The 12,954-nt window shown below is 39.1% G+C and overlaps 1 protein-coding gene across 1 annotated transcript in view; it reads right to left on the reverse strand.

Annotated features, from left to right (window-relative positions):
• The window catches only part of LOC104270545 (adenylate cyclase type 2-like), a 26,940-nt gene extending 14,505 nt beyond the window's left edge, over positions 1 to 12,435 (reverse strand). Inside the window, exons 1-4 of the mRNA XM_009864941.1 lie at positions 12,355 to 12,435; positions 9,616 to 9,800; positions 7,993 to 8,077; positions 2,242 to 2,400 (exon numbers count right to left, since the gene is read on the reverse strand). Coding sequence (XP_009863243.1) covers positions 2,242 to 2,400; positions 7,993 to 8,077; positions 9,616 to 9,800; positions 12,355 to 12,435 — 510 coding nt within the window. The remainder of the gene's footprint in view (positions 1 to 2,241; positions 2,401 to 7,992; positions 8,078 to 9,615; positions 9,801 to 12,354) is intronic.
• Between the last annotated feature and the right edge of the window lie 519 nt (positions 12,436 to 12,954).

Consider the following 12,954-nt stretch of genomic DNA (forward strand, 5'->3'; position numbering starts at 1 on the left):
GTAACACTACCCCCCCTTTGGTAACATCTGAATTTCTGCTGGTTGCCTCTCCTTACTGTACCCTCTTCTCCTCCAGTGCCTGGAGATCTTCTCAGTATGGAGGAGGCAAACTGGTCCCATTCTACCTCCTGGAAGGTCAGCTTCTCTGGGGCAGAATTTCTCCTCTAAGCAGGGTGCTGGCTCCCTCCTGTAGCTTACGAAATAGGATTCCTCTTGCTCAGTAATGTGCCTGTCAGTTGGCTTGCAGCAAAAAAGCTCCTGAGTACTTGTTACTAACAGGAGATCTGGACCCTAACAGCATAAAGGAAAAGGCTACACAAACCAGGTGCAGATTGTACTTAATCCTGGCCTGTTTCCTGCTTTTCATTTTGTATTTGTTCCTATCTCTCTCAATTGCAAGGTACCCTGTTTGATACCTAGCATGCAGGCTACAAGAACAAACTCAGTTCCGGAGGTTCTGGTAAAGCAAACAAATCTTTATGAGTTTGCTCTGAAGTAACTTTGCTTTTACCATATCAGCATCACTCAGTGTGTATCCTGTCAGGAAAAGACCTTTGCTGGTTGTCTAACAGTACAGGCCCACTACTCCCAGTTAGCATTCATCCACTCATTTTTTCCCCTTTCATTCCCACTGCCTGTTCTTCAACAGCATACTTGGTCTTCCCTTTTCTGCATACAGCTGCATGCATAAAATTCTAAGAGAAGTAGTATTCTGAAGCAGACTATTCATCTGTTAGGTTAATTTTAATCTCAAAATCCGGTTTCACTAGAAAATAATATGCATAAAACCATATTATCGTGGATGTTTGCAACTAGGGAAAACGTGGACAAACTGCAATTCAGTATCTGATGACCTAAATATCCATACAAAGAAAACAAAGGCCTGATTTGTCTTAACATATTCTAGATGCAGAAAATGCCATTTAAGGCTCAACAGATGCTTGCTGACATTGAAACAAATCTGAAGACAGACACAACAGATGCTTATATTCCTGAACATTTTCAGGGATTTGAAAAGTTCTTCCCTCTTTGAAAACTGTGTTCAAAGACAAACAAAATAAGAAACAACTCAAGATTTTTTTTTTTAAAATTGATGCCACTAAAACCTTTTAAAATCTTTTTACTTCAATTGACATGACAGGCTGGAGAGCTCAGCCATTACAGTTTTGGTTCTTCACTGAATTTACTAAAGTTAATTTCAGCCTATGGATCTTGAGGGGTGACAATATAAATCCAGTTGCCAATACAAAGGTGAGCAGATGGTGTTGCTCTGCTGGGGAGCTGAGATGGAATAGCACGTAAATGAGAAAGCAATCTCCTGATGGTTTGCTGTGTTTAATGCCTGAACTGACAACTGGAGCTGAGCCAACTGGGCTTCTAGCCAAGGTCTTCACTGGATTCAAAGGAACCCCACAGCAGTTTTCATTCCACATTAGCTACCAAATCGCTATTTGCAAGCACTACTGAAGTACTGATATGAAATACTGATTAGTACTGCTTAATGCAAACCATGGTGAAAGTGAGACATTGTCCTTTTTGACTCAGGAGATCAAAAATGAATCTCGAAAGCTGCCCTCTCTCCTCTTTTGTTAGTTTTGGTATGCACGAGTAATTCAAACTATTGCATTTAAGATCCCTAGAAAAGATACTCTCTTTAAATGCCTTTGGTTTTCACTCTTTTTTGCTTTTTTAAAATTGTAAAGCAATATTAGGAGCAGATCTAATTCCCACTGAAGTCAACAGAGGTCTTTTGGTTGACTTTTCTGGTAATTCACTGTTCAGAACCTCTTCAGAATTATGATAGTCAGTGTTTCAGGGAAAAGGTTAATTTTCACTCCACTAACCAAGGTCTCCAGTCACCAGAAGAAAATTCATAACCTGGATGTAACTACACTCTGATCACAAAGGAAAAAGTATCTGAATGCATATGCTTTAAACTCAAATCTATGTTGATTCTTCCTCCCATCCATCCCATTCTTCCTCCTCACCCTTTTTAACTCTCCTTCGAAAGGCAAAGTGCATCACCACTTAAAATAATTTCACACTTTTTACTACAAGGTACTAAGGTGCATTCAGTGCTGTAAAGCACTTCAGGTAGATAACAGGGTAGATAAGAGGGAATGAAAATGACTGTAAATCTATAATCTCTCTGTATGGACCTACTGTTCAAATCAGCAGTAAGTGGTATTTCCAGGATACACTGCTTTCTGACAGAGCAGAGGATACACAGAGATGGCTCACCTCATTCTTCAGGTTTCTTGCCAAGAAGTGTTCAGCTACATGGGCTGGAAGCACATTCTCCAGAAGCACTCGATTGAGGTTCTCCATGGTTTCAATCTCCTCCCGCTCTTTTTTGAACTTGTTCTTCCACAGGAAGTCTAACCTACAGTAATATTCATTCTGTTACAAGAGGACACAGAGGTAAAGAAACAATAGGCATCTTGTCCTGCTGGAGTACAGGTTTAAGAGACAAAATAAGCACAGCACACCACCCCTACAAGGCTGTTATTTGGCTACTCAAGTACAATTCCAGATCCCACAGAAATCAAACCCCAAGCAAGCACCACGTGACATACATTTCATCAAACTTACAAGCCCCACACCCCGAGGGCCCATCAAAAGCCCCAAGGAAAACATAAAGTTGCAAGGTGCTTCAAACAAAGGAAGATCTATTTATCCACTCTCAGGATTTAGTAGTAATTCATTCCAGAAATCAAACATTTACAGCTTTGCCAACTTAATATGATGTCTGATATATCTGAAACATAGAATTTCACTTACAATAACAGGCATTTCAGGAAGACCCTAACCTTTAGCAGCTGGAACTTACATCATACAATCAGCCTGGCAAATAGAAGGCAGTACAAGAAAAAAACAGCCCATTGACATAATCTGCCTTCCACTTATCAAAACATTACCAGATTATCAAAAATGACCCAGTCAGTTGCGTCACCCCACTTTTGGTTTTGTTGTTTGCTTCTTTGATCATTGCTTTCTATAATACTTTATCCTTCTTTTCGTCCCAAAGTTTTCATGATTGTTTTTTTAACATTCCCGACAATAATAATTACTGGAACTATATGAAAATGCATAGCCTTCTTGGAATATCAGTATCTTTTGAAATCAAGTATCATTCAAAAGACGTTGAAAACTGAATAAAATGCTATTATGCGGACCTCTCTCTACTTCTTTTCAATATTGTTAGTGTTCTGTCATAAATTCTATGGCATTATTTCTACAACAAAACCTCCGCTGGTCTATCTTACTTGAGCTGATATAAATCAAGAGCTATTTCAGTGTAGTCCAGTGGTTTAATGCTGTCATGCAGCCTAAATGAAGACTGTGTTATTAACCAGGAGAACTTGATTATGATCACAATCTTATTATAGAAAAACCTAAAAATGCTAGCTAGTCTTATTAACAGTCGGTAAGCATTCACATAAAAATAAGAGTAGTTCTTGTGGTTGGACAGTGGCTGTCACAGCTCTAAATGATTCACAGACATTTTGTTGAGATCACAGTCAAAGCAGGAAGTTGAAATGAGGTGGTATTAAAATGATTTTAGCTTTTAAATATGTATTTTACACTTTTATACATCTAAGTTGCCCACACAGAGGAATAAATTAAATTGCAACTAACTGTATTTGTGCAGAAAAAATCCAATAAAAAACTGGTATGTCAAAATTATTTGTATAAATTGACAATAGTAAACTGGATGGCTGCAATAAAATTGAAATTAGGTATCCATACATTGTATCAACATTTTATTGGAAAGAGAACTGCTAGATAAGCTAATTGCTGCTTTATTATTTATTGAACGAAATTTAGGCTGCCACAAAAAATAGCAATGAGAACTCAGAAATCAGAAAAAATAAAGTGGAATGTATTCTACAATTTGCTTTGAATTTAAAAAAGTCAATGTAACACATTTCAAAATCCTTATTCAGACTTTTAAAAACAAAACCCACTACCTTATTAAAACACTTTAAATTGTGGGGTTTTTTTTTGTTTGCTGATTTTGTATACACATCAGTAAAGATCCTGTTTGATCTTTATAGTGTTGCAGTCATATGAAAATTACGATTGTTTCCTACTTTACATGTTATCTCCAGAACCTTTTCAATTTATCAGAACAAAAATATCTCAGAATGGCCCTTATACATCCACAGGCACAATAGCCCAGAGATAAAAAAAATGTCCTTCTTCACCTTATGCTGCTTTACTTGACAGCACTTCCCAGTGAGTGCGCAGAGTGGAACGCCCAGGGAGGCACAAAGGACGCTGCCTTCCTCCAGGCACCACAGAGCAACTGGTTTCCTCCAGGACAAGAGAGTACCATGCATCTGTGGAAGGCAATTCAGTGCAACCCCAGAGGTTCAAATCAGTGGTAACCTCTTGGCAAAAGCAGTTATGTGCAACAACAACTGCTTCATGTCTCACTGACTGCACAGAGATGGGTTTATCTATATTTTTCTGTGGGACACTCACCTGTGTCTATTTTCAATATTTGCCTGAGTAAAACGATGAACTAATTCTCTTCACTCAAAGAATGTCACATAAAAAGTCAAGACAAGCAGCTCAAGAATGTTGCCTGTGCTGCAGGTATTTACAGTCAGAGATGTATGCTACGGCATTCAGCAAAGGCAGCACCAAAGCCGGTTAAGACCACTCGAAATGAAACATGGGGTTTCATTCAGGTGAGGGAGCTAAGGAGATTCCATCTCACAGCCCTTATTTACAGATAGCAAGTCTGAGAAAGTGGCTCAACATGAGGCAGCAGCAGCAGATGTCTTAGAACACATTAGTAAGTTGATCAACAAGAAGTCATCAGCTCTAAAGTAAGCAAAATCAAAAGCTGGAGGTCTGAAAAGCTTGTGGAGGACAGCCTCATCATTCAAAATAGCCCCAGTGTCACAGAAGTAGCAAATGGTAAGGACATAAGACAAATCTTTGAAAAAGAGCTTCAGTGACCCTGAGAACTTTGGAAAAAAAAGAAAACTATGCAAAGGACAAGGGCTACTTAGATATATTAGCTAAAGCTGATACAATGGGGGAGTTAACACCTCTTCTGTAAATATGCCTCTGTTATAAAGAAGTTAATGGGAATGTGAATAGGAGTGAAGTTTGAGATAAGTTTTCATTAAATTCTTTCCAAAGAGGATCTCGAAAAGACTACTCCTGAAAAGACTGAGGAAGAGAAAGATCCCCTCACAGAATTAAAGCTCACTAAAAAACAGAATAGAGACTAGAAATAAACAGGTTTCACAGCTGAGGGAAGTTGCTGTAAACATCTGGGCAGTAAAACAGTCAGTGAAGTTCAGTGTGGAAAACAAAATATTATAAATCATGGGCAAAACAAAATATTCACCTAGCCCACAGAGTAATGGCATATATGTAATTTAAGGTATGATGAGAACGGAATTAACAGTCTATGTCAATACTGCTAATTCAAACTGGGCCATAAGAGAGATTTAATGCTCAATAGTGCTTAAATCTGAGTACACTCCTTACACAGTCTAGTCTGTACCAAATCTGCATTCTCCTGGGCAATACCTGGAAGGGTGCAAGAGTTGCTATTTTCAACATATTGTCTGCCTTCTGTCAGCCAATTTTCAAATAACTGTAAGGGCAGGCATGCAGAATGAAATGCATCACTTGATCTTAGTGTCAGGGAATGGTTGTAGCCTGTGCTTGTGACTATCAAAATAAAGCACTTCTGCTTTCTCTACCTCGCTTCTGGCTGCTCACTCCCACTCTATGCTCAATCTTAAGGAAATGATCAGGTCCCAGTACTGAGCACTGGTGAGGCCATATCTTGAGTCCTGTGTTCAGCTTTAGGCACAGCAGTATAAGAAAGTGAGGTCCTGGACTGGGTCCAGAGAAGGGCAAGAAAACTTGTGAAGGGTCTGGATAACAGGTCTTATAAGCAGCAGCTGAGGGAACTGGGATACTTTAGTCTGAAGAAGAGGAGACTGAGGGGAGACCTTATTGCTCTCTACAACTACCTGAAAGGAGGCTGTAGTGAGGTGGGGGTTGGGCTTGTCTCCCAGGGAAAAAGTGTTAGGGGAACAGAAAACGGGCTCAAGTTGTGCCAGGGAAGGTTTAGACTGGATATTAGGAAAAATTTCTTTACTGAAAAAGTGGTGAAGCATTGGAACAGGCTGCCCAGGGAAGTGTGGGGCCACCATCCCTGGAGGTGCTCAAAAACTGTGTAGATGTAGCACTTCAGGACATGGCTTAGTGGTCATGGTAGTTTTGGGTTGACAGTTGGACTTGGTGATCTTAGAGGTATTTTCCAGACTTAATGATTCTGTGATTCAATGATTCAGTGATTCGATGATTCTTTTGGCACAAGCATTGCTGCAGCCACACCATAAAGTCAGATCAGGATATAGTTCCAGATGAAAACCAACTATTTTTCCCAGGTTAATTTTAAAGCCAGATCACTTCCCTATTTTGGGCCACCACAGTGCTCCCCAGGCAGCTATGCCTGTAGAAATGAGGAGATACAAGGATAAGAATAAGCAGCTGAGGAAAGGCCTACTTCAGTAGGGATGCTTGTTGTGCAGCTAAAAGTATTTGTCGAAACTGAGAACAAAGTTGGCTCATAAAACATGTAACGATATACTTAGCTTCTCCTCTCTTCATCCTCATTCAACTTGAGACACACAACCCCTCTTACTGCATCAGGACATGCATCTCTCTGACCAGTGGTGAGTGGATTGAGAGCTGGGCTTCTAGGAAAGCATTCACATTTTGTTTAGATTAACTTTCTGGCTACTCACTCTGGGGATAGAGGAGCACCAATGCCAGTGTGAAGGATAGTGGCTATTATCTTTAGCATTGTTAAAATAATCAGATATTAAGAGAAGAGAAAAGGACTGTTATTATCTGCAAAGTAGAAAAATGCACAAGCAAATAAAAATTACTTGCATGTTACACTCTTTGGAAGAAGAGTAAGGAAGCATTTTACTTTGCCTAAAGATTCTCAGCTGCTTCGATGAAATATTTATCCCTTTTCTTAAGTGGGAGTAGCCCCACTCTGGTACCATTACGAAATAAGCAAACTCTAGTAGGGTGCTGGCAGCAAGGCAGAAGCAGAACGTGGCTTCTAACTCAAGAAGGATGCTCCCCACTACAGCAAATACTGGAGAAGCTGCCAGATAAGAATTTTTTATCTAGTAACCCGCAGGGCTATTTAAATGACAGTCATTATGTTTTGAGGAACTGTCATGTAAATGAGTGATTTAAAGGCAGTCTGGGATAAGATCCTTCCTGAGGCTGCAGGCTGTGGGGGCACAGACTGTTCACAAGTACACAGGGATTGCCTCTTCCATCTCAGAGCCCTGCCCTGCGTGCTGCATCCTTCCTGGCACAACGGCCTGCAATTAGGGCTTGTAGCCATGGATCACAGACAGGCCTGGGAATTTAGAGAAAGAACTGCCCTTGCATCTGCCCTCAACCTTCATAGAGGGTAAGACCACTGACATCGCATTGGTACTGAAAAAGCACAACTGGGTGATAAAGAGTAGTCTCCTGTTGGGTCACAGTTTTAATGCAACTGTGGCCTCAGCATGCAAACGCTTCTGCATGCATGCTACATTGTTTCTGTGTCTGCATCAAATTGTGACAACTGAGAAGAAAATAGCTTGTAATTAAGCCACTAGGGAGACAGCAGATGGGTGCAGACAGATGGGAGCACCCTGGGAAGCTACGAGACAATATTGGTCAGCATGACAAGCACACAAGTACACAGCACACTATCAGCATAATGTCTAGAGTCTCAATGACAGTTACTGGTGAGTTTTAAGGGCATATTGGAAGGTAATAAAATAGCTTTTCAGATGCTTCTGATACTCCTTTGCAAGGGTGTGGGGCAGAACAAAATACAAGCATTTGACAGAAAATCTAAAAAATGTTTGAGAAGGTGGCAGGCTGTGTGTGGAGGCTGGATTTCTGTCCACTACTGTAGATGAGAAGCGTGCATCTTACCTGTCTACCCAAAACCAGTAATGTGACGAAGAATATAAACAAAGAAATTGATCCCATTGTCTTCAGGTCTTTCAGTATTCCTGGCCTATAAAATAAAAATATAAGTAAAACAAGATGCCTAAAAGTTAAGACAAAATTGCTTTAGCACAAGAATAAGGCAGCAATTCATACTGCTCTCTGGTACATAAACTAAGACCACTTAATTATGACACGTTTTATTATTTGATGAAATATTGTTATTTCCATACTGAAGCTTTAATTACTTCTACTGCATTCTGTGAGAACTGCCTACATTTTGAAGTCCAGTACTAAGATGAGGATTCAGTAAAAATAATATTCTTGTTTGCTTTCAAATGGGGAGCATTTGGTGCTTATTCTGTCCAGGCAGATAAATAATAGATTTTTTAATGTAATAACACTACTTCCATAATGTAGAGCTGGACCATACCCAATGAATGTGAAGAAAAGAAAACTAAAGCACTTAATTCCCAAGATGCCTTTTCATCTTGTTATTACAGGAGGCACAAACTAGGTCTTGTGCAGAGTTTATTAAAAACTCTGCTTTGGGAAAATGACATTAGAGGTAATGGGAAACAGTTTACACTAGCACTCTCCTATTGATGCCACTGAAAGAACAATTTTGGTGAAAGACTGAGGAAGGAAAAGACTCACAGACACACAGCTTCACTGGCAAAATGAAGGCTGCCAGAAGCACATGCTAAATCTAAGCTGTTATGTGGTTCTCCATTCCATCACAGAGATATCCTTTCCACTAATGCGATGGAAACTCACCTGGGTTTGTTTATTTAATCTCTAGATTTAAGTGCAAAGAAAACATTTGCTTTTTGTTAATCTGATCCTTTTTCATGGATGTCTGTGTCCTAAGGAACCTAAGCAGTTCAGAGCAGAGGAAAAAGGATACTGAAACTCTACACAATAATCAGTTCCTCCATTGTGTCATGTGCACAGCACACTCAGCCTACATAGAAGAGAATCGCTCCTCTTTTTGAAAATGAGCTAGAAATTATATGTGTCCAAAAAATACTTTACACAGCACTACTTAGAGTAGTAATTCTGGTCTTTTGTATTATCATCTATAACAAAGATTTTAGCAGTCTCACTGAAAACTTAATATACAAATTTGCAAGCACAGTAAAAAAACATCCAAACTGCAGGTCTACTAAATTTTTTTCAATAGCTGAGACTGCATTTGTAAAGTTTTAAGACAACGTGCTAGTTCTGAGAAAGTTGATTTTCTTTAGCTTGCAGTAAATATACTTCAACAGCCGATCAGCAGTATAATTATGTTCAGCCTCAGGCATTAACAACCTTAATGATGATTTCTTCCTAATTGTTCTTTATTACAAAAATACAAATGAAATCATAATCTATTTCCTATAGCATGTGATTTAAACACTTTTCCCAGACTTGTTTATTTTATTCTAATGCTCTTAGATGTGACATTAAATCATATATTCACAGTAGCATGACCATGATTTTAAATTGTGACTTACAGATTATATAGCCAAACATAGAGAAAAAAATCTCTTTCAAGATGTAAGAACTGCCACAGGTAGCACGTAATTTATACTAATTTCCGAAAGACTGGAATTATCCACCTACCTTCGAAGAGGTGCCATTGCATACATAAATTTGCTGTAGTCATCAAGCATGGGCCCATGAGTGTGCAGAAGAATAACATTGTAGCCCACCAATGCAATCAACATTATCACCATTTTCAACTCATAATTTATCCTCAGGAAAACGGAACAGGAAATGAGCCCTAATATGCAGCTGTATATAAAATACTGGCAAAGAAAAATCAAATGAAAAATATTTAGAACTTGGCTCTTGAGTAGGAAATCATATGTAAAAAAATGCCCTGGTTAGCTTAAAAATGAATTCTTGACTGACCATTTAAGCATGGAATCTATCAAAATGTGTAAAGAATCAAAGTACCTGTGATTTTATGATTTACAGATAGTCAATAACAACCAGATGTCAGTATTTCCTAAAATAGACTCTTTTTCTTATCAGGCTTCAATGCACTCAAACCTCAGGAGAATCCAGATTATGCTTCGGATCTATGGCCCCTAATTTTCATCCTTTGTCACTTTTGATTCACTCATCTGCAACAGCAAGGAGTGCCTGTACCTGGGATACCACTACTGGTGTTGAAGTCTACTGCAGGAGCCTACTGCCAGAAGATTAACAAAAGATTTATTCCTGCGCCTTTTATGGTTTTCATTCAAGCTTGAGTTGAGTATGTATTGCTAGCAGAAGTGTCAAGGTAAAATGTCTAAAAATCTGAAAGCAACAATTTCATTGCTTATATCTGCAGTGTTTATAAAATGATGCAATACACACAGTTGTTATCAACCTCATAGATATGTAATTTTACAACCTCTAGAAATACAGTGAAGACTTGAAGAATGAGATGATCAACAATCTTTTCTCAAGTCCTCTTGAGTTACAACGACATAAGAATACATTCATTTGTTAAAAAAAAAGCCTTTTGTTTCCTATGTCATATATATCAGTAAAATACATATGGCTGAGTTGAATTCCTGGAAAAATGTTTTCTCTGGATACTTTCTGGATATGGATTAGTGCATCAAAACTACTGCTTAAACAGAAATAATAGATTCTCACTAGAATAATTATCTTGGTTCTTAGTATAGTGCACCCTCGCCAAAGATGCTTCCTGAAAATTACAGTCCTGTACCTTGTAAGGAAGTTATCCTTTCTGAAACTACAAAGCATTCTATTTCTAGATACACTATTTTGAGACTACTGTTGACTTGTTGATGGCAGTAGTTCTTACAGAACCTGAATCACTGTATACTAATTTTGGAAGATCACTAAGAAGAATAATTTTCAGAGCACCCAACAGATAGAATTGATCTGCCCTACAAATCTTTGCCGTTACTGTAATTTACTTGCAGATATGCTTGAAATAAGAAATAGAAATATCAGCTGTTCAGAATCACCAACAATAAAACTTCTCCGATGGTTGCATTCCATGGGAGGCCACGCTCCAAATTCAGTGTTACCTAAAAGTAGCGGCATCCATTTTTCACTCTGTAAGGCATTCCACTTGTGAAATTAGCTTTCCAAAAAGAAACAAGAAAACAAAAAGCAATCCTGAATCCACAACTAATGTAATTTGACCAAGAAACTTCCAAGTGGAACAGATAGTCTCTGTTAGTGTTCCGTAGGAACACATAGACTAGACAGAAAATTACAGACAAGAGTGGATGGCTTAGAGAACACCCAGCCATGCATTTAAGAATGCAGACTCCCATGCTGTGTATTGCCATACAAGATTCCAGTAGGCAACAAGCAGATCTGGAAACGAGTCTGTAGGCAACTCGACTTGAAGAGCAGAGGTGATGAGCCAGGTTACAAAGCTCTGTTTAGAAAATGCCACCTTAAACTGTTTTCCAGCTCTAACTTACGCATATTCAAGGCTATTGTTTCTACATGCTCAACACTGGAAATGGATTTTTCAATTCCTATCAAATTTCACGCAAATTTTAGCAGACATCTAAGTATCGTAGCTTGAGTTCTTCTCTAATGATTTCAGCTTTTCAGGCTAATGCAAAAGTGCTTAAAAAAAAACACACAGGAGGAACTGCAAGAGAAAATGCTCCAAAAGATACACCGCAGAGGAATGAGGTAACTGACATTCTAGCTAGCTGTTCAGAAGGATGCATGCAGCTACAAAGCAGGCAAGACACTGGTAAATAGGAATAATTTGGTGAGGGAAGAAAGTAACCATACAGAAAATCAGGACTGGTGGAATTATTGTCATATGTATAGCATGACAGGTCCAGTCTTTGTCAAAGCACAAAAACTACAAACTATCAAATGGCAGCCTGTCTCCTGGGCCAAGTGGTCTCCTCTCACTTAATCACACATGAACCTTCCTACAGAGGAATTAATGTCCAGCTGGGAAAAAAATATAGAGCTTTTGTGTGCAGGTATACTATTTCTTAGTGAAGACCTGTTTCAGGCTTGTTCATCCCACACTTCTGTAGAACCTACTGAGAAAAAGGGCTACAAACTACACAGAAAGTTGCAGTGATACCAACCCTTTGCAGTGACTCTGACCAGAAGATCATTGCACATACCAAGGAGTTTGCAATCCACGGAGAACTGAAGCTTAGAAGGTGCAGGCCCGTGCTGCACCTGGAATATCCCTGGGCTGGGGGATAACCTCAGCCAACTTACTGCACCCAAGGAGCCCGCAGGCAGCTCCTGCTCGGCAGCAGCGGTTACGCACCACCTCTGCGGCCTCGACTTTATCTAATAGTGCAGCAGCTGGGTGCTCATGGACATCATTTTTGTCTGAATGCCTACTTTTAAGAAAATCTCATAAGAGCTCAAAAGAGGAAGACGCTGAGTAACCTCTCCACAGATGGGATCTGCACCATCTGCCATCCCTGACTGGAGAGCCATCTGATACTGAGTTCTCAGCATCTGAAGGGATCTAACTACATCAACCCTCTTTATCTCCAGCCTTGTGGTCTTCTCTCTTAAAATTTAGGACCTACAGTTCTGTGGTTATAAAGATCTTTACTATAGCAAAAAGAGATTCTGCTCCAGTACGGCTATGGAAAAAATAGTTGAGAAGAAAGCCATACAGGAATTCCCTAATCATATTGACTGTATGCCTGACCTGCATCTTTTAGAAGTCAGTATCATGACTTTTATTTATTTAACATGTGGAGGTGGCAGCACTGATACCACACTGTATTTTTTCACAGGAAAAAATATGCATGCCTATCTTCTATTATACAGAAACTAAAGAAGCATCATAGCAAAACTAACCAATAACTAAACACAATGTTCCTAAAACTTACTGTGTAATCTTTCCTAAGTCTTTAAAAAGAGCAAGAAAGCAAGAAATAAGAGGGACAGAAGTTATTTTAGGGGGTTGAGGTGGGGAAGAATCTATCA

This window comes from Apaloderma vittatum, unplaced genomic scaffold (assembly GCF_000703405.1).
Source record: "Apaloderma vittatum isolate BGI_N311 unplaced genomic scaffold, ASM70340v1 scaffold10762, whole genome shotgun sequence".
Lineage (NCBI taxonomy): Eukaryota > Metazoa > Chordata > Aves > Trogoniformes > Trogonidae > Apaloderma > Apaloderma vittatum.